The 22,260-nt window shown below is 42.6% G+C and overlaps 1 protein-coding gene across 8 annotated transcripts in view; it reads right to left on the bottom strand.

The window, feature by feature from the left end:
* The window catches only part of schip1 (schwannomin interacting protein 1), a 763,480-nt gene that overhangs the window by 94,960 nt on the left and 646,260 nt on the right, over positions 1 to 22,260 (bottom strand). Inside the window, exon 1 of one of the 8 annotated variants that reach the window (XM_068042162.1) lies at positions 19,267 to 19,746. The exons of the other annotated variants lie outside the window; for them this stretch is intronic. Within the exon in view, the coding sequence (XP_067898263.1) occupies positions 19,267 to 19,365 (99 nt within the window). The 5' untranslated portion in view covers positions 19,366 to 19,746. Of the gene's footprint in view, positions 1 to 19,266; positions 19,747 to 22,260 lie in introns of those variants that run through there. 8 annotated transcript variants of the gene reach the window in all.

The following is a 22,260-nucleotide window of genomic DNA, read 5'->3' as shown; positions in this document are numbered from 1 at the left end:
GGCTAGAAACTGGCAAGGACATGCAGGGTTGCAATTATAATGTAGTGACTGCTATATCTCTTTTAAAACAGCAGATTTGACACCAATTGCAGTTGTACTCCATGAAGAGTTAAACCCCAGCAGTGTGGGACTGGCTCCTCCAGGAAATGTCAAGCTGGGATCAGTATCTGGAGTTGTACTGTCACTTTTCCAAACTACAATGAACAAGTCAAAAACAAAACAGGCACAGGGATTTTTTTTTTATGTATCAAACATTCTGAATCATTTTTCCAGGAGTTTATCTAGTATTACTTTACTCCTGATGCGAACCTTTGAGGATGCGTCTTTGTAAGGCAAATATGTGCAGCACACCATCACAATCTGAAAGACCATGCTGGACAATACTGCAGGATACCTCCTAGATTCATTGACACACCTGAATCATGCCTTCAAATTGCCTCTCATGAAATGATGGTTCAGGTGGATTAATTCCGTTTCACGAGGACCCTGGGAAAGCCATTAGCCAAAGCTTTAGAGGATAGTCTTTATCTACAGGAGCCTTTCTGGTTAAATAAAAGAGTGCTGGTACTGTGGAGATATTTATAATGAAGGCACTGTGGCAGATGCTAGGGAAAGAAGCATGATAACGTGCTACTGCTGCTGCAATTGGGAAGATGTTACCCTTCTTTACTGAGCATCTGACCAATGATGAACAGAGCATGCATGGCCATGTGGGTGTAACCCCTGATTCCTTGAAGCTTGGAGAATTTGAACGATCAGTAAAACTGCAGTGCTCTATCATGTTTGTATTATGAATAAGCTAATGAAATTGCTAGCTATAGAGAAAAATGCATCTGTTACTTGCTGAATGCATCTATGCACAGCTGTTTGTCTAATGTTATACTGTCCGCAGTGGCAGCCTGGATGGATTCCATGGCATAGACGTTAAGGGCAACAGGAGTATCAGCAGCAACTGGAGGAACAGTGCATGCAATAGCAGTTGGCTGCTGGTCAGTAGATATTAAGGGCCCAATGCTGGTAGAAGATTTTGGGCTGTGAATAAATGGGGGTGAGGGGGCAGAGAGTAGATCTGACGTGGGTTCAATCATGGAGAGGGAAGCAGATTGGCTTTGTGGGGGGGGGGTGGTGGATGATGAGTGGATGATCAGTGCTAGGGTGGTGGCGGTGGGGGCAGGGGGAAGAGCACTCCTGATCTTCCTGGCTAACAAGCAGCGCTGCATACAGCTGTTCTCACCTCCCTCCAGCTGCCAGCTTTCCTGAGCCCTGGGAAACCTGGCACTCTACCTTAAATTAAAAAATGTTCTAAAATTAATGGCATGCAGCCTTATTAAAATATTTAAGTGCAGGCTTCCCTCTGGAGATTGGGTTAGTTGCCTGAACGAGCCTGACTGGAGTTGTTGGAGGTGGCTGGGCTCGCGTTTCCCCATTTTTGAGCTGCCAACCCCTACCCCAGCCCCTCTGCCGCCTGTCATGGGGGGGATAAAATTCCTTCCAAGAATTCTACAACCATGTGGCTTTTCAAATTTACTTCCACCCTTCTGCAAGAACCTAGCAAGCTGGCACGATTACTACTGAGTGCAAATGAAGTGGCAATAACAGAAAATGGGACAGATGTTGTTACCACATCATCACTGCCTCATGGCAGAGACTGTGTAATGAAGCAGTGTTGATATGATACTGACACCTGTATAACTTTCTGTTTTGGGAGAGTGCTTCTGATCGACTGCAAAGTGATTGCAGAAAATTGGGAGGGCACTAGAACAGCCAAGAATCCTGCATAATAGTTCTCTCTTCCATTTCCCATCCCTATCTGTCTGAATACTACCCCAAAATCGAGACTAGGCTACAATATAAGAAAAACTGTTTTGGAACCTTGATTAATACAATCCTTTAAATCTTTAGGTAACTTAATATTTGCCCACCATACCATTCTATCAAATGCCAGCATTTTAAATGTACATAAGGAGTGTGCCAATAGCAATGCTTACTCGCAAATTTTAATTGCTATATTTGAAAATGTCAATATGTGCATCTAACTTAATGACTCGAGCTATAATTTAATCAGGAACTACTGCAAATTTGTTTTGTATTTGCTGAAATACAGTATTATCATTTCCTTTAATGTCTGCTGAGCATTTGGCTGCTAGTCCGTAAATGGCAATCATTCCACATCCCTGAATGTAGAATTACATACTGCTAAAAATTAATCTTCAAGAAAGTCGCACTGAAATGCTACATAACCTTCAGAAAATACTCCACACCATTTTCTCAACTGGTATTCCTTCATTAACTGCAGTTAAAGGCATTTTCTAGCATTAGAATTTCATTTATTTTGTGAGATAGGCAGTGCATTTTTATTTGTAAAAAGTAGGTATAGCAGCAAAATCCATCCAGATCAAAGATGGTTGAAATAATGATAAAAATATAGATTAGGTAATGGGATGCAAAGAGACTTGGATATGGATTTACAGAGTATCAAAGTAAAGACTTTCATAGTTGGAAGGTTGAACAGAAATAAAAAAAAGTCCATGGTGCCAGCAGCTGACATGGTGGAATGCTTTAGTTTCAGCAAGTAGCTATAAAACCACAGAATTACCTCTCATTTGAAAGCCGTCTGCATAATGTTCCTCAGTTCTTAGCCAAGCTATTACCAGGCTTCTGGAAGAGAGAGACGGGACGTGTTCTACTTGAGGATGCGTGAACTCGGGACACTATTTGAATCATGACACTTGTTGCTCCAGCATAGAACAGTATCAATAGTGGTCACGAGTCTTAGAGAAGTCCCTGGTCCAGATAGGCTCCCTACTCAATGCTATCAGAGGGTACACATTGGCAAATACCTTGGAAGGTATCAGGCCTACTTTGGAATGCTCGATGCATTAATTATGTTGTAATAAAATTTGAATAATGTTGACACATTTAGAAACCACAATAAATTTTCTAAACTTCAAAATTAATCAACGAGCAAGCAATAAACTCAAGCTGGTAGCTTCTGAATTGCAAGAGAAATGGCATTTCCATTAGGAAAAAGCATTTAAAATGATTTGAAAGTACAGAACTTTTACAGGCCATTTCTATAAAAACTGTGGGCTTAAAAGTATGCTCCAGGATAAAGTCCTAATCCCCAAATGTTCACGAGAAAATACCATCCAAAACCAATTAAATAACGATGCTGAGAACTCCAGTGCAATTAACAAACTACAAACAACAGTTTAGGAGCAATTATTTTTCCAATGACACTGTAGTAAATATTCAAAACAGATTTGCAGCAAAAGAATTTGAGTCCAAGGATGATTGATTCTTTTATGCAATTCATAATACATCAGGTTGGCATGGGGATTGACAGCTATAGTGATTGAGATGATCACATACTCCCTAGAACATAATTATTTTTGTCTATTGGTGGTTGTGCGGGAGGAGGGGCGGAAAGAGAAAGTGGGGAAGAATGGTGTCTGGAAGACTAGAGACTTGAGTTTAAGTGGAAATGTGAAACTGGATGAATATTCTGGAATTTTGCTTGTTTACTTCACCTCTTGGGATCAGAGTACTTGTGCAGTAGTTTCCATCGGGGATAAAAGGGATACCACACACTACAAGGTACAGGCAGATTGCAGAAGGCGGCAGCTTGATAGCTGAATGACCTCTTCTTATTCAGTGCTTTTTTGCACAACTCTATGGGCTGAATTTTAACAGGTCTCTCGGGGCGGGCAGGGTGGCATAGGGGTCCATAAAATTGAGACGGAAGGCAGGGGGTGGAGTGCCTGTCGCCTTTACGATGCCATTCAATTTAGTCAGGGTTGGGGAAGGCTAAGGAGAGCCTTCCTGCACAGAGGCCAATTGAGGCCCTTAGGCAGCCTCCGTGTGGGCGGATGGTGGGGGGCCCTCCTGCCTGGGCAATGTGGCCCACAACAGGTCACGGGCGGCAAAAGCCGCCCATGTGCCACCACCCAACTCCCAGCCCTCAACAACCCAACCTCCACCCCACTCACATCCCAGCCCTTGCCAGGACCTGCCTGACTGGCCCCAGTGAGCCTTCCCCCACTCACCTGCTGTTCGGGACTTCATGGCTGCTCCTGGTCCGGTGACTCCTACAGTTCCAGCAGCTCTTGGAGGTGGGATCCCATCCTTAAAGGGACAAGGACCCCGGCACCAGGCAGTTAATTGCCCGAGCACTGTGAAATGCAGCGTGGGGTCCCCCAAACGGCCAAGGCAGGGGTCCCCCTCGCCTTTTTGGCACGGCCACTGACTGAATAAAATTCAGCCCTATGATTCTATCAAAATAGGAGACCATTCTGCCCACCATGCCCATCCTAGGCCTCGAAAAGAAATATTCACATATTCCCATTCCCTTGTCCCTTCCTCATACCATTCTAATTTTTCCCCAAATTATTTATACACTTCTCTTTTTGACAGCTATTAACAATTCTGCTTCCATCAGTGTCCCTGGTAAGGCATTTCACACCCTAACAACCCTCTGCTTAAAAAAAACAATCTCTCCCTTTGTTCTTTTAGTAATCAACTTGAGTAATACCCACCAGGTACCAATGGAAATAGTTTTTCGCCTAATGACCCTCTCAGTTCTGAACACCTCTATCAGACCTCCTCTTAATTTTGTTCCAATGAAAAGAGCCTCAGTTACTGCAGACTTTCTTTAGCAACAAAGTTTCCCACTAATATCTTATTAGTAAAAACTCGACTGTAAAGGCGTGGATTAGGGTTTCAATAGCAATGATAGCAGATGTACTGTTGAGGCAGCTGATATTAACAGAGGTGGAAGTAAATGGTTTTAGTAATGGAAAGCAATTCTGCCTACAGTCAGTTTGCCAAGCTGCTGTACCTTCAGACAGAGTACAAGGTGGCAGCCAGGGAGATTGGTGAAGTCAAGGCCGGAGGCACTTAGATGCTGGTGAGAACTGAACAGGATACATTTGTCAAGATTAAACTGGAGGAAACTTCAGCACACCCAAGTATCAAATGTCAGCCAGGCAGTTGGAGCGTGCAGTCCTGGGATCAAAGGAAGCTAGGGTTACTGACATGGTAGCAAGTTTTAAATTTCAAACAGTCGATTGACAGAGGAAAAGGTAGGCTGAGGAGGGATGTGTTTCAGTTTCATCTTAAAGAGGAGATTACAAGGATTGAAGAGATGCCTAGCCTGGCTGAGACTTTATGCAATACCCTGAACAGGGAAAACTAGTGGCGCAGTGGTTAGCACTGCAGTCTCACAGCTCCAGGGACCCAGGTTTGATTCTGGGTACTGCCTGTGCGGAGTTTGCAAGTTCTCCCTGTGACCGTGTGGGTTTTCGCCGGGTGCTGTGGTATCCTCCCACAGCCAAAGACTTGCAGGTTGATAGGTAACGTGGCCACTGTAAATTGCCCCTAGTGTAGGTAGTGGTAGGGAATATGGGATTACTGCAGCGTTAGTATAAATGGGTGGTTATTGGTTGGCATAGACTCAGTGGGCTGAAGGGCCTGTTTCAGTGCTGTATCTCGAAATAAAATTAAAAATCTGCTCAGTATGAAAGGGAGATGGTCTGTGAGAATTGTAATTTTTGTATGTTCATCCTAAACCTTACTGCCCATATTCTAAACTGCACCAAGCCTCTTATACTGGCCCCCAGTCTACAGACATCTCAATTTCAAAATTCTTATCCTTTGTGTCCAAATCCCTCCATGGCCCTCGCTCATCTGCAACCTCCTCCAGCCAAAATCCCTCCAAGAACTCAGTGTTCCTCCAAATAAGGCATATCCCCTCCCTTAGCCCCACCGATAGATGTCTTTAAAGTTCTCTCCCTAAACCTCTCCGCCTTTCCACCTCCCTCTCCTCCTTTAAGACCCTCCTTAAAACCTAACTATTTGACCAAGCTTTTAGTCACCTGTCTTGACATTTCCATTTTTGGCTCGGTGTCAATTTTTGTCCGATTACACTCCTGTGAAGTGCCTTGGGTCATTTTCGTGTGTTAAAAGCACAATATAAATAATAAATGGTTGTGTGGTTTAGCTTCATGTTGCACTTGGTAGCTTTATATTTAAAAATTTTGACACTACTGCTCTCTATATTATCAATATTGGAGGCCTGAGGTCTATAATGTCCCAGCGGCACTCTGCATGTAAAGTTGCTGGTAGCCTGTGCACAGGTGAGCACTAGGCTGATAAGACACTTGCATTTAAATTAAATAGCTGCTCTATACAACAGCCAGAGGGCTTGAGCTGTACTTTAGCTATGTTGCCATTCAGAATAGATGATGATGAAGGGGAGACTGAATTGTACAGAAAACATTCTCTTCCACAGCTGGTGGCAGAGCATTCTGGTCCTGGCACTTTTAGCACATCAGCAATGACTCTCCTCACCATTGCTGCCATCAGCTCACTTGTACATAGGCACTGGCAGCACAGTGAGCAAGCTGTGCTATCTGCTGCCTACTGTCGGGAAGGAAATTTGTGGGCACATTTCTTGAACCCATTAGGCTCTAAACTTTTGCTGTGTATATATATATATAGATATATAAAATATATATCTATCTATATATACAGAATTTTCTGATGCAAATGACAACCTGGTTCGAAAAGATCCCAGTCAAAATATATTCAAGCACTTAAGCCACAATACCCAAAATCCAGAGTACACTGCACATTGGGAGATCAATGGCACCGGTATGTCTGCTCTTCGAGCAATTAACATAGTCCCTGGATAGACAAGGGTAAAAATAAATCTGTTTACTGATTTTTGTATGTCAGCTGTGGCTCAATGGTAGCACTCACTGTTCAAGTTCCACTCCAGAGATTTGAGCACAAAATCTACTCTGACGCTCAGCTACGAGGTTAGGTTGGAGAAGCTGGGGCTATTCTCCATGGAGTAAAGGAGATTGAGGGGAGATTTGATAGAAGTATACAAGATTATGACAGGTTTAGATAAGGTAGACAAAGCAAATTTGTTCTCATTAGCTGATCATGCAAGGACTGGGGGCACAAATTTAAGGTTTTGGGCAAGAGATGCAAGGCTGTGAGGAAGAACTTTTTTTATGCAGCAAGTGATAATGACCTGGAACTTGCTGCCTATGAGGGTGGTGGAAGTGGAATTATCAATGATTTCAAAAGGAAATTGAATAGGCACTCGAAGGAAATAAACTTGCAGGGCTACGATTATTGTGTGGGGGAATGGGACTGACGGGATTGCTCCAGAGCCATGGTTCTCAAAGTATGGCCCGCGAGAATCCCCGAAGTGGTCCGCAGGCTAGTTCAAAATACAAGTCGCTGATGCAGGACACCATGGCTGAAGCTCTATGAGAGAACAGGCCAGAACCCTCAAGCCTGCCACTCACGTGACTTCACACAACCGGACCAGCTCCCGTGCATGGTATGAGTCAACATAAGCATGAGCAACAATGATGATGTAGTTTTATAAGCAAAATTTATGTCCCTGTTGATTTTGTTTGATTAGTATAGATGTAAGATAAGTATTAGTTTCACAGAAGATTACTGTGATGATTTTCTAACACATATTAGAATGTTTCAAATTAACGTACTATCTTGCAGTATCAATGTTTATAAATATGAAAATGTCTGTACTTTTGTTTTTGGCATAAATTAATAATTTACTTATGGTATCTCATTAAAAAAATTAATGGAGATCAATTTATTATATTTAGTCATTAAAAAGCAGCAAAATATTTTTGTTTCCATACGTTCCCATTAATTCTGATTAGTTTATTTTGTGGTGGCAAGCGAAATCAGCTGGAGTAGGACCAGTCGATGGTCTGCGGGGTCTTTTAACCCGGCTAAGTGGCCTGCAGACGGTGAAGTTTGAGAACCACTGCAGGGCCAGCATGGCCTTGAAGGGCCAAATGGCCTCCTTCTGTGCTGTAATGACTATGACTCCAGTGCAGTGCTGATGGAGTGTTGTACTGTTGGAGGTGCTGTCTTTCAAACGAGATGCTAAATCACAGACCCATCTGCCCTCTTAGGACATAAAAGATCCCTTGACACTATTTCAAAGAAGAGCAAGGGAGTTCTCTCCAATATCCTGACCAATATTTATCCCATAACCAACATCACTGAAAAAGGATAGATGCTCATATCACATTGCTGTATGGCAACTTTGACTGCTGTATTTCTTCAAAACAGTACACTTCAAAAGTACTTATTAGGCTGTAAAGTGCTTTGCAATGCCTTAAGATCATCAAAGGTGCTTATATAACTGCAAGTCTTTCTTTCTTGATGCACAACCAGATTTAAAATCATTAAAAAACCAATAGTTCAGTACCTAAATAGGCAGGATCGCCCTTGAAGTGCCACCAAAGATTACGTCCTCAAGACTATGCAGTTGGACTTCAATCCTTGACCTTCTGACTAATAGGTGAGTGTGCGACCACAGACTAGGATGTCCCAAAGAAGTTTACAACCAATGGGAAATTACTTTTTAAGTGGAGTCAGTGTTCTTATGTAGGTAAACGTGACAGGCCAATTTGTACACAGCAAGATTTCACAAATAGCAATGAGACAAATGACCAAATAACCTGTTTTTAGTATTGTTAAGTAGCTATTTTAATTCTTTCACAGGATGTGAGTGTCGCTGGCTAGGCCAGCATTTATTGCCCATCCCTAATTGCTCAAGATGGTGGTGATGAGCCGCCTTCTTGACCCGCTGCAGTCTATGTGGGGTAGATGCACCCACAGTGCTGTTAGGAAAGGAATTCCAGGATTTTGACCCAGCAACAGTGAAGGAACGGCACTATATTTTCAAGTCAGGCTGGTGTGTGGCTTGGGAGGGGAACTTGCAGGTGGTGGTATTCCCATGCATCTGCTGCTCTTGTCCTTCTAGCTGGTTGGAAGTCATGGGTTTGAAAGGTGCTGTCGAAGGAGCCTTGTTGTGTTGCTGCAGTGCATCTTGTAAATGGTACACACTGCTGCCACTGTGTGTTGCGGGTGAAAGGAGTCAATGTTGAAGGTGGTAAATGGGGTGTCAATCAAGCAGACTGTTTTGTCCTGGATGGTGTCAAGTTTCTTAAGTGTTGTTGGAGCTGCACTCATCCAGGCAAGTGGAGAGCATTCCACCACATTCCTGACTTGCGTCTTGTAGATGGTTGGACAGGCTTTGGGAGACAGAAGAGTAGTTACTTGCAGCAGAATTCTCATCCTGCTCTTGTAGCCGCAGTACTTATATGGTTGGTCTAGTTCAGTTTCTGGTCAATGGTGACCCCCAGGATGTTGATAGTGGGGGATTCAGCAATGGTAATGCCACTGAATGTCAAGGAGAGATGGTTGGATTCTCTCTTGTTGGAGATATTCATTGCCTGGCACTTGTGTGGTGCAAATGTAACTTGCCACTTATTAGCCCAAGCCTGAATGTTGTCCAAGTCTTGCTGCATACGGACACGGACTGCTTCAGTATCTGAGGTGTCGTGAATGGTGCTGAACACTGTACAATCTTCAGCACATATCCCTACTTCTGACTTTATGGTGGAGGGAAGGTCATTAGTGAAGCAGCTGAAGATGGTTGGGCCTAGGACACCACACACACAATCCATAAGGGATCAAATTTGGGAGATGTGGTAAATCAAAGAATTGAGACAAAGCAAGAGAGAAAGGAAAAGATAAACAGACTGTGACAGAAAGGGACAGTGATTACAAATCGAAGAATAATTCAGCAGATAAAGCGAGAGGTTACAAAAATAATAAAAGGACAAAACTAATGGCTGTGTATCGGAATACACGTAGCATTCGAAATAAAACAGACAAACTGATAGCGCAAATAGAAATGAATAAGTACGATTGGATCGCCATTAGAGACATGGCTGCAGGATAGCATAGATTGGGACCGGAATATTGAAGGGCACATGACATTTCGGAAGGACAGGAAGCTAGGAAAAGGTGGAGGGGTGACTCTGTTAATTAATGATGGTATTAGCACAATAGAGAGGGATGAACTATATTCAGGAAACCAGAATGTAGAAGCGGTTTGGACCGAAATGAGAAATGATAAACGCAAGAATTCACTTGTGGGAGTGGTGTACAGGCCCCTAACAATAACCACATGGTAAGACGGGATATAAAGGAAGAAATAATGGGTACTTTTCAGAAAGGTACAGCGATAATCATGGGGGATTTTAATCTACATATAGACTAGAAAAATCAGATGGGTAAGGATAGCCTAGATGAGGAGTTCATAGAATGTTTTCAGGATAGTTTCTTAGAATAGCACGTTTTGGAGCCAACCAGAGAGCATTTGATAAGTTAGGCTTGTATCCACTGGAGTTTAGAAGAGTAAGAGGTGACTTGATTGAAACATATAAGATTCTGAGGGGCCCTGACAGGGTGAATGTGGAAAGGATGTTTTCTCTTGTGGAAGAATCTAGAACTAGGGTCACTGCTTAAAAATAAGGGGTCGCCCATTTAAGACAGAGATGAGGAGCAATTTTTTCTCAGAGGGTCATGAGTCTTTGGAATTCTCTTCCTTAAAAGGCGGTGGAAGCAGAGTCTTGGAATATTTTTAAAGCAGAGGTAAATAGATTCTTGATAAGCAAGGGGGTGAAAAGTTATTGGGGTAGGCGAGAATGTGCAGTTGAGGTTACAATCAGATCAGCCATGATCTTATTGAATGGCGGAGCTGGCTCGAGCGGCCGCGTGACCTACTCCTGCTCCTAATTCGTATGTTCGTATAGACCCTCTACAGTGTACAACAAAACAAGAAAAAACAGTCTTCATTGAATTTTCCACTGTGATATCTATTTATGAACAAGTCACCTGTCATTAAAATTACCTCACAATGCATTGTAGTAAATATTCAAAATATAGTTAAACCCTCATTTGTGAAAAATGTCCTGTTCTCCTAACCAGGAGGACCGAAAACTAACAATGAATCATATTTCAATTTATCCTTTTAGCAATTAACACTAGTTAGTTTCAATTTTTTCATGTGTGGGTGTCTGAAGATTTCTCCTCTACCTCAGGTGCTAAACTATATTATGGAAGTATCCCTCCCACCAGTATCAAGTCCTGCTAGAAAATGCGTGTGTGTTGACACCAGTTGGAGAGAGAATGGGCTCAGCTACAGTCAATAGTGTTCAGAATCATAAGGAATCTGGAGAGAGTACTGGGAAGCCGTTCCCATTGGCAGAAGGGCTGAGCACCACAGGACATAGATTTAAAGTGATTGGCAAAAGAACCAAAGGCGACATGAGGAATACGTTTTTTTATGCAGCAAGTGGTTACGATCAGGAATGTGCTGCATGGTGGAGGCAAATTCAATCATGGCTTTCAAAAGGGAATTGGGTAACTGCCTGAAGGGGGGAAAAAAGGGCTATAGGAAAAGGGTGGGGGAATGGGACTGGCTAAATTGTTCTTGCAGAGAGTTTTAAAAAATCCATTCAGGGGATGTGGGTGGCGCTGACTATGCCAGCATTTACTGCCTATCCTTAAATTGGCACAAGCTCAAGAGGTCCACATGGCCCCTTTGTGTGCTGTAACAATTCTATAATAACACAGCAAAATTCAATACCTAGGCTCAATTGAACAAGTTCACAAGAAAGAAACTGCACCCTTGCAAATGTCAGCTTCCGGGAATTTCTTCAGGGCTTTTCCTGCTCTGCGGCTGTAATTATGATGGAAACTCCATTCATTTATGAAAAACAGCATTTCCTCCAAAGTTACATAGATGGAGAGGGAGCAGCCCCTAGCGAATTCCCAGCAAGTGCCTTCAAGAAAGGAGGGCAGGTGAGAAAGACAGAAATAGGGCCGGAATCAAGTTAGGAAGACACAACTTTGGCGGACTGGGGGGAGGCAGAAATTGTACAAGAAAACACTCCTAACAGGGAGCTTCCCCGGCAGGGAGCAGACATTAGCAATTCCTAAACACATCAACCAGTGTTTTCCAACAATGGCCAAAAAATCAAAAGCAGTGTGCACCTGAATTTCTGCAAGGTATGACTTTAAAGGGTAGCAACCTCCAGATTATTCAAATGCCAGAGAGTACAGAAATAGAAAGATAGAGCTGATGAATATGTGGCAGGAGAGCTGGTGCAGCAGTGAGGACTTTAGATTCTTGAGGCATTGGGTCTGTTTTCAGGGGAGGTGGGACCTGTACAAGCTGGATGGGTTGCACCTCAACAGGACCAGGCCCAATATCCTCACAGGGGGCTTTGCTAGTGCTGTTGGTGAGGGTTTAAAGTAGCGTGGCAGGGGGATGGGAACCTGAGAGCAGATTCAGAAGGAAGAGATGTTGGAAATGGAAGATAGAAAATTAGTAAGCATGTTTGGAAGGCAGAAGAAGCAAAGGCTAGAAAATAGCCAAGAAGGTAGTTTGGCAGTGCTACATGGTATCTACTTCATTGCAAGAAGTCTAGAGAATAAGGCAGATGAGCTGAGAGCACAGATTGACATGTGGGAGTATGATATTATAGCTATTACTGAGACATGGGCTAAAGGAGGGGCAGGAATGGCAGTTCAATATTCCTGGTTACGAGGTGTTCAGAGGAGATAGAGAGGTTGATATAAAAAGAGGGGAGGGTCCCAATACTGATTAAAGAAACAAACAATTACAGCTGTGAGGAGGGATGATATGGTAGAAAGATCATCAAATGAGGTGACAAGGGTAGAACTGAAGAATAAAAAAGGGGCAATCACCCTACGGGGAGTGTACTATAGATCCCCAGACAAAGGAAGATAGAAGAGCAAATATTTAGGCAAATCTCTGAGAAGTACAAAAACAATTGGGCAGTAATAGTAGGCGATTTCAACTATCTTAATATTAACTGTGATAGAATTAGTGTGAAAGACACAGAGGGAGAAGAATTCTTAAAATGCATTCAGGAGAACCTGTTAAGCCAGTAGGAAGGAAGCCCAACAAGAGAGGAGATGGTTCTAGACTTAGTTTTCAGGAATGAAGTTGGGCAGGTGGTAGGAGTATCAGTTGGGGTGCACTTTGGTGGAAGTGATCATAATTTAGTTAGATTTAGGATAGTTATGGAAAAGGACAAAGATAGACCAGGAATAAAATTTCAGTTGGGGAAAAGTTAACTTTACTAAGCTGAGATGTGATTTAGCTAAAGTGGACTGGAAACAGCTACTTGAAGGTAAATCAGTGCCAGAACAGTGGGAGGCAGTCAAGGAAGCGATAATGAGGGTTCAGAGCAGGTATGTTCCCTTAAAGAAAAAATGTGGGATGAACAAATCCAGAGCCCTCTGGATATCAAGCGGCACTTAGAGAGGAGAAATAAAAAAAGGGAAGCTCATGACAGATACCGAGGGCTCAATACTGCAGAAAACTTACAGGAGTATAAAAAGTGGAGGGGCAAAATTAAAAAGGAAATTAGGAAAGCAAAGAGAGGGCAAGTAAAATCAAGGAAAACCCAAAAACATTTTTAAAGAGCAAGAGGACAACTAAAGAAAGAGTAGGGCCTATTAGGAACCATAAGGGTAACCTGTGTGTGGAGGAAATTGGTATGGTTCTTAATGAATACTTTGCATCTGTTTTCACAAAAGAGAGGGACAATACAGACATTGCAATCAGAGAGGAGGAGTGTGAAATATTAGATGAAATTAACATAGTGAGAGAGGAAGTATTCAGGGGTTTAACATCTTTGTAATTGGATAAATCCTCAGGCCTGGATGAAATGTATCCTAGCCTCTTAAGGGAAGCAAAAGAAGAGATTGCAGAGACTCTGAGCATCAATTTCCAAACCTCTCTGGCTACAGGTGTGGTGTCAGAGGACTGGAGGACAGCTAACGTTGTACCATTGCTAAGAAAGGGATAGACGGAGTAATTACAGGTCTGTCAGCCTAACTTCAGTGGTGGGAACATTTTTGGAAAAAATTCTGAAGGACAGGTTAAATCTTCATTTCGAAAGACACGGAGTAATTAAAGACAGTCAGTGCTGATTTATTAAGGAAAGGTCATGTCTGACAAACATGACAGAATTTTCTGAAGAGGTAACAAGGAGGGTCGATGAGGTTAGTGCATTTTTTTATTCATTCATGGGATGTGGGCATCGCTGGCTAGGCCAGCATTTATTGCCCATCCCTAATTACCATTGAGAAGGTGGTGGTGAGCTGCCTTCTTGAACCGCTGCAGTCTTTGGGGTGTAGGTACACCCACAGTGCTGTTAGGAAGGGAGTTCCAGGATTTTGACCCAGCAACAGTAAAGGAACGGCAAAATATTTCCAAGTCAGGATGGCGTGTGGCTTGGGAGGGGAACTTGCAGGTGGTGTTGTTCCCATGCATCTGCTGCCCATATCCTTCTAGGTGGTAGAGGGTGTGGGTTTGGGAGATGCTGTCGAAGGAGCCTTGGTGAGTTGCTGCAGTGCATCTTGTAGATTGTACACACTACTGCCACTGTGCGTCAGTGGTGAAGGGAGTGAATGTTGAAGGTGGTGGACGGGACGCTAATCAAATGGGCTGCTGTATCCTGGATGGTGTCGAGCTTCTTGAGTGTTGTTGGAGCTGCACCCATCCAGGCAAGTGGAGAGTATTCCATCACACTCCTGACTTGTGCCTTGTACATGTTGGACAGGCATTGGGGAGACAGAAGGTGAGTTACTTGCCACAGAATTTCCAGCCTCTGACCTGCTTTTACAGCCACAGTACTTTTGTGGCTGGTCCAGTTCAGTTTCTGGGCAATGGTAACCCCCAGGATGTTGATAGTGAGGGATTCAGCGATGGTAAAGCCATTGAACATCAAGGGCAGATGATTAGATTCTCTCTTGTTGGAGATGGTCATTGCCTGGCACTTGTGTGGCACGAATGTTACTTTCCATTTATCAGCCCAAGCCTGGATGCTGTCCAGGTCTTGCTGCATATGGACATGGGCTGCTTCAGTATCTGAGGAATCACGAATGGTGCTGAACATTGTGCAATCATCAGCGAACATTCCGATTTCTGACCTTATGATGGAGGGAAGGCCATTAATGAAGCAGCTGAAGATGGTTGGGCCTAGGACACTATCCTGAGGAACTCCTGCAGTGATGTCCTGGGACTAAGATGTTTGACCTCCAACAATCATAACCGTCTGCCTTTGTGCTAGCTATGACTCCAACCAGTGGAGGATTTCCCCTGATTTCCATTGACTCCAGTTTTGTTGGTGCTGCTTGATGCTATACTTAATAAAATGCTGTCTTGATGTCAAGGACAGTCACTCTCACCTCACTTCCTGAGTTCAGCTCTTTTGTCCATGTTTGGATCAAGGCTGTAATGAGCTCCAGGGCTGCGTGGCCCTGGCAGAAGCCAAACTGAGAGTCAATGAGCAGGTTATTGCTGAGCAAGTGCCGCTTGATAACACTGTCGACGACCCCTTCCATCACTTAGCCTAGGATCGGGCGCAGACTGATAGGGTGGTAATTGGTTGGGTTGGATCTATTCTGCTTTCTGTGGACAGGACATACCTGGGCAATTTTCCTCATTGCTGGGTAGATGCCATTGTTGTAGCTGTAGTGGAACAGCTTGGCTAGGAGCACGGCTAGTTCTGGAGCATATGTCTTCAGTACTATTGCTGGAATGTTGCATTTGATGTAGTTTATATGGATTTTAGCAAGGCTTTGATAAGGCCCACATGGCAGACTGGTCACAAAAGTAAAAGCCCATGGGATCCAAGGCAAAGTGGCAAGTTGGATCTAAATTTGGCTCAGAGGCAAGAAGCAAAAGGATAATGGTCAGGTGAGTTTTTATGGAAGGAGGTTTCCAGTGGGGCTCTGCAGGGCTCAGTACTAAATCCCTTACTTTTTGTGGTACATCAATGATTTGGACATGAATGTAGTGCGTATAATTAAAGAAATTTGCAGATGATACAGAAATTGGCCGTGTCGTTGATAATGAAGAAGAAAGCTGTACACTCCAGGAAGTTATCAATGGACTATTTCGGTGGGCGTAACAATGGCAAATGGAGTTCAATCCAGAGAAGTGTGAGGTTTGGAGAAGGCTAACAAGGCAAGAGAATACACAATAAATGGTAGGATACTGAGAAGTGAACAGAGGGACCTTGGAGTGCATGTCCACAGATCCCTGAAGGTGACTGGATAGGTAGTTAAGGGGTCAAGAACGCATATGGGATACCTGCCTTTATTAGCTGAGGCACAGAATATAAGAGCTGGGAGATTATGGTGGAACAGTGTAAAACACTAGTTAGGCCACAGTTGGGAGTACTGCATGCAGTTCTGGTCACCGCACTATAGGAAAAATTTGACTCTCACTAGAGAGGAAACAGAGGAGATTTATGAGGATGTTACCTGGACTGGAGAATTTTCGTTTCGAGGAAAGATTGGATAGGCTAGGGTTGTTTGGAACAGAGGAAGCAGAGGGAAGACCTAATTGAATTGTATAAAATTAGGAGGGGTCTAGCTGGAGTGGAGAGGAAGGCCCTATTCCCCTTGGTTAAGGGATCCATAACCAGGGGGCATAGATTTAGGGTACAAGTTGAGAAGTTTAGAGGGGATTTGAGGGGAACTTCTTTCACCCAGAGTGGTGGGGATCTGGAACTCACTGCCTGAAAGGGTGGTAGACGCAGAAACCCTCGTAACATTTAAAAAGTACTTGGATATGCACTTGAAGTGCCGTAACCTACAAGGCTACAGATCTAGAGCTGGAAAGTGGGATTAGGCTGGATGGTTCCTTGTTGGCTGGTGTGGACACGAGAGGCGAATGGCCTCTTTCCCGGCTGTAAATTTCTATGATTCTTGGTGAGGTTTCCTGCTGAAAGCACAAAATCAGAACGTTACCTGAAACATTTTCTGCTATCCCCAGCAATGTATAACCTGGAATGGAAGGTCAAGAATGGACTACCGAGGATTTTAAATCGTTTGGATTCTCCCATTTTACACCAGAACCTACCTACTAGAAATAGCCCTGGAGTCCTATGTAAGGCTGCAAAGTAATTTCAATCCTGTTTTATTTATCTGGTGAATTACACATGTTGGATTTGCCTTTGCTCTTCACAATATAATCTTTGCTTCAAAAGGAGCAGAATAAGTGATAACCTGTCAGAAATCAGAGTGCAATTAAAGGTTTGTATGATAGTGTTAACAACATCATTACTGCAACTATCAAACTGTGCACCCTGTAATATAGATCTGGTGAAAGCTGCAATACCATGCCAATATGTGCTTTGGCCCAGAACAGTCACTTCCTTCTCCCTACTACCTGCTATGTTATATTAATTAATTTTTGCTTACCATATCATGCCCACTAAAAAAACTGTATTTCCCTCCTTTATCTAAAGGTTTAAAATGAAGTGCAAGGCAATACCTAATCATACCTCCATGTAGCAAACCAATGCACCTCTTCTTAGACTACAGGCAGTACATTGACCACTCAAAAGAGTGTTACCATTACCACATTACTGATATTACGCTATTGATTCCAAGCACAGCAAGTTGTGAAATTGAATTGAACAATTTTGGTAATTTGCAGACTTGTGCCAGAAAAATGGTCATATTGCTCGAAAAATCCAACTGGTTCACCAATGTTCGTAAGGGTGGTGGATCCACCACCCTTACCGGATGTGGCATGCATCTGATTCCAGTCACACACTATGGGTTGGATTTTGCTGTGGGCTTTGGGACCCTGATGTTGGGACCAAATGGGGTCCCAAGCCTGCACTTGCCAGCAGTGTGACTGGCTCAGTAATCTTCCAGGAAGCGGCCTCCTAATTGGCCGCCTCCGCGGTCGCTGTGCTATTAAGGACAGCATGCGGCCTCTCGATGCTGTAGGCTCAGAGAACCGGCAACTCTGGAGCCTCGGCAGCCCCAACATGAGAGATGCCCTCACTGCGCTGCACAGCAGTGCAGAAATAAACAAAATCTAGGCTGGCAGGTCCATATGGATGGAGGGGAAAACCCTCTGCTGGATCGGGTTCAGTTGCAATTGTGGCCTTCTATGCTCACAGCCTCATCAATGGAGCATGGAGCCTCCAGCTGCAGTGACACCCACAGCCTACCACAAGGAGGCCACCTCCATTGAGCTGGCAGCCTCTGCACGCAGCAGGGGGGCTATGCCGCTGGTGACAAAATACCAGCAAGAGTGCAGAATCACCCCTAATTTGGGCCTTGGCAAGCGTAATTGACTGCTGCCTCTGTGGATCAGGCAGCCGATCCAATTCCCAGCCCACCCCTGGGAAAGTACCCCAGCAGCGGGATTATGTCACGGCGTTATCCCAACACAGCTTCCCCCATTTTCCCAGCTCCCCCACCTCCAAGTCTGCCTCTCCGGGGTCAGGAAATTCCACCCTATGTAGTCAACTCTTAATGCCCTCAGAGGCAATAAATACTGTCTTCCCACAGTCACCCAAACCCTTCTCAAGGGCAATTAGGGATGGGCAATAAATGCTGTCCTGGTCAGCAACGCCCACATCCCATGAACGAATAAGAAAAACCCAAATCCCAACAACAAACAGCAGTGAACATCATTAGCAAATACTCTAACAATGAGTTTCCTTTCAACGGACTTTCTTTAAAAAAAGTCAAACTTTCTAATCTCTTAAGCTAGAAAGCAATGGCTGTCCTCAGAAGAGAGTCGTGAAGCAAATGTTGAAGAAAATCAAAATATTAGAAAATGCCGTTCAATTTCCTTCACAATTCTGGGTACCAACTGAGCATACATAGATAACATGTATAAAATATATTACTGAACTTTTGTCTATTCCCAAACAAGATATTATATTTCTTGCAACATACACCATGCTGCAACTGAAAAGTGCTTATTATTTTTATCCACACCAAAAAATATTAAACCTTTGGTATTAAAAGATTTTATCCCTCTGTGTGTAAAACATTTAATATGACCCATTTCACCAGACAAATAGCCTGCTATACCTTATCATGTTATTCAATCATGCACAAGACAATAAAATTGACAACAGTAGTGACAGACGTTGATAGAGCACACAGGATGAGGGTGGGGCAGCATGGGGTGGCAGCAAGGAGGGAGAAAGAGACAAACTGCCACCTTACATGCATTTTGAAAAAGCAGAATTCTACCAGGTATTATAATGAGAGATTGTTTTATCACAGTTTTTTTATCAGTTAATTGTGAAAATACAAAATTTGCTGCCAGAACAATTTGAGTGGTCAACTCACTGAAAAAGGAATGAACATTGTTTGAAATTAATGATTTGGAAATTTAAGTGAAACCATTGTGATTGGATGGCTATTTAATTTTTAATTAAGCAAAACAATCCATAGGCAATACACAGCGGTGCCCACCAATAGATTGAAGTTCCATATTTTGACTCATTTTGCTGGAGAAAAAACACCAAATGCAAAGTTATCCAATTATTTTAGACTTACCTTTTTATAATTGGCCACCAGATCTGCAGCTGTCACATTCCTGAAGATATCACTGTTCACAGACATGCTGCAGCGGTTTAAGTTCCACAATGCTCTCATGGGGACTTGAGTTTACATGTGTAAACAGAATTATTTCACTTCAGTCCTAACTAAAGCTATTTAAAGTTTTTCACCATTTTTTGGTTGTTTCTCTGCTTGTTGTTCTCTTAGGAAAATTAAATGTTCTGGCTTTCAGAATGAAGTTCTAGCAACCGTCTTTGGGTATTTTTGCTTACAGTTCCAAGTGGACAAACTCCTAGGCTTGTTCACTTTTTCCTCACATCATGCTGCAAAGGCAGTTCGACAGAAATACTAATACCTGAATAGTACTCTGGCCTGTTAGAGGCCTAGGCCTCCCTGCTGTTATCCAACACCTTCCTCACAACAATTCCTGACAGAATTCCTAAGAAAACTCAACACTATATGGTTTTTACCTAATAAAGGAAAAGGCTTCCTTTTGAGCTGCTGCCAGTTGATTGCACCCAGAATTCATTGCTAGTAGACTGCGTTGCTGCTAAATGCGAAAGGCAGTTCCCCCCATGTCAGAGTTACTATGTGATAAAAATAGATTGAACACAGTCTAGCAATCAGCAGGGCTGAGCAGACTTCTCTTGGATAGCTGATGGAAACCAACAGTAACAGAACGTGACTAAACCAGCCAAAAATGTCATGTATATGTCCAGTCTAAGTGACAGATTATAAACATAAACACTGTATGTCAATCTATAACATTTCTGTAGAACCTAAGGAATTTATTAAACAGCACCGCAGGCCATAGTTAGGGTCTTACTCAAAGGACTGTATCATTATACAGAAACAGCTCATTAAATCTCATTACTTTTAAAAAAGAAACAAAATAACCCAACAGCTGCTTGAAGGATGCAGCAATTATACTGCTGAGCTCCCTCCAGGAAAGCAGTTTCTCCCTGCTTTTGCTGGTCAGCAGATTGCTAAATACAGCAGCCTTTCTGTAGACAATCCAGTGAGACAGTACAGTCACATCTGCCTCGCCAACTGCACCAGACTTGTAATGAAGTTACTCGCTGATGGCATTTTTCAACTCAATTGATTGCAATGTTTTTCCCTGAAACAAAAGGCTTGGGTAGGGAAAGGACTTCTTAACTAGAGCTTGTACTGAGTTTCACTAACGCAAGAGCTAGTTTGTTCTTGAAGCTGAAATTTCACCCCACATTGTGTGAAGTAAGGTTTGAAAACTGAATTATTTGTTTCAAACAGTGATATCATAAAACCTTTAACAGGATTTTAATAAATATTGCACAACTTCTTACATAGCCTGTTCATTGCAGCATGTACAATTGCTAACTATATAATTTACTAAGTAGCACTTGGTATAATTTCAATTTGTATAGTTTCATATCAGATAGATGTGTCTGGTCCACAATAAATGCATTTTTAAATAATTCATAAACTAGAAAATCAAATTCTTACTTACCAATAATATTTCAGGACAATGCGCAAAATACTAAAGGGCATTTTATATTTAATTTAATTTTATATAGACATAATCTAAGAATAATTGATGTAACAACACTAGCAGGTTTCATAATCAGGTCCATTTAGAATCAATTAAAGTCAGCTGACAGGTGAATCATATTTCTGCACTCAGTTAATCATGAGGTAGACACAGTTACAATGAAAGCATTTCTGCAGTGGCTTATCTGTTCACACCAGTTTGTTGCTGTCATATTTCTGCACTGCAGATGTTCATAAGCACTTAAATAATTGATAAATAAGATGCTTAAAATGGTCTCTATAGAAGGAAGTTATCTAAAACAAAGATTAGAAATGTTGAGTCATCCATAGTATATGCATCATACAATCTCAAAGGCTGACTTTTCTTTAAGCAAGTGTCACAGCAACTTCATTAAAATGCACAGTGTTTAAATGGTCTTAGGAGTAATGCCTTCTACAAACTCTCTCTATGTAGCATCCTCATTGAGAGTTGCTAATCAAGGCTTATACCATGATATCACTATGGGGTAAGGCGAGGAGGCAGGCCTCAAGAACTACCTTAGCCAGTTCAGCGATTGAACCCATGCTGTTGGTATTATTCTGCACCACACTCTAGCCATCTAGCTAACTGAGCTAACCAACACCTCTACAAACTCCACCCTTCTCAACAGAACACAAGACTTTTCATCAGAGCAGTCTTCCAACCAAATGAGATCACAGAATGATACAGGACGGAAAGAGACCATCTACCCATGGAGGCTCTTTGAAAGAACTATGTTTGGTACCAGGGGATGGGCAATGCTGAAAGGAATGTTAGCCAAGCTCCCCCTGCCACTTGGAGATTGATATTATGCGATTTATCATCACTCACTGACTTAGCTAGGACATTGATTTAATACCTCACTATAAAGACGGGACCTAACCGCGTATCCCAAATATTGGGCAGCTCATTAGCATTAATTGCAAATGTGACCATTGGTGAAGTAATGTTGCTGTTGTTTTCCAAAATTAAGTTGAAAAATTACTGGCTGAACAGCTCCATAGCATATGGGTAAGGGTGTTAAAGTACTGGAAAACAAAATAAGACAACCATTCAAACATGGCATATTCAATGATTTCATTGTTCTTATTTCAAACTTAGCCCAAGGTCCAGAACCGACAATTCTACCTGCCTTTGTCTAAACTTCAAGTTTAGTTTTAGAGTTTATAAACACTTCAAAAGAATTAAAGCAGAATTTACATTCCCAAATAACAGAAAAATACAGCTAATTTTCAACCTGTACATCTATTAAAGGAAAAGTTTAGGCTAAAACCATGTTGCTTATAATCAATGCTTAAAGTCTCAATGGTTGGAAACACATTGAAAAATAGATCCCTGCTATGAAGGTGCCTTGTGTCCATCAGTCTGTGAATTTACTCACAAATTGTTGCTTCCATTATAATTGCTGTGCTGCTTGTGAAAAGTAGATTTTAAGAGTCTGA

This window comes from Heterodontus francisci, chromosome 11 (genome assembly GCF_036365525.1).
Source record: "Heterodontus francisci isolate sHetFra1 chromosome 11, sHetFra1.hap1, whole genome shotgun sequence".
NCBI lineage: Eukaryota > Metazoa > Chordata > Chondrichthyes > Heterodontiformes > Heterodontidae > Heterodontus > Heterodontus francisci.
This window is presented reverse-complemented; position numbering and strand designations above follow the sequence as displayed.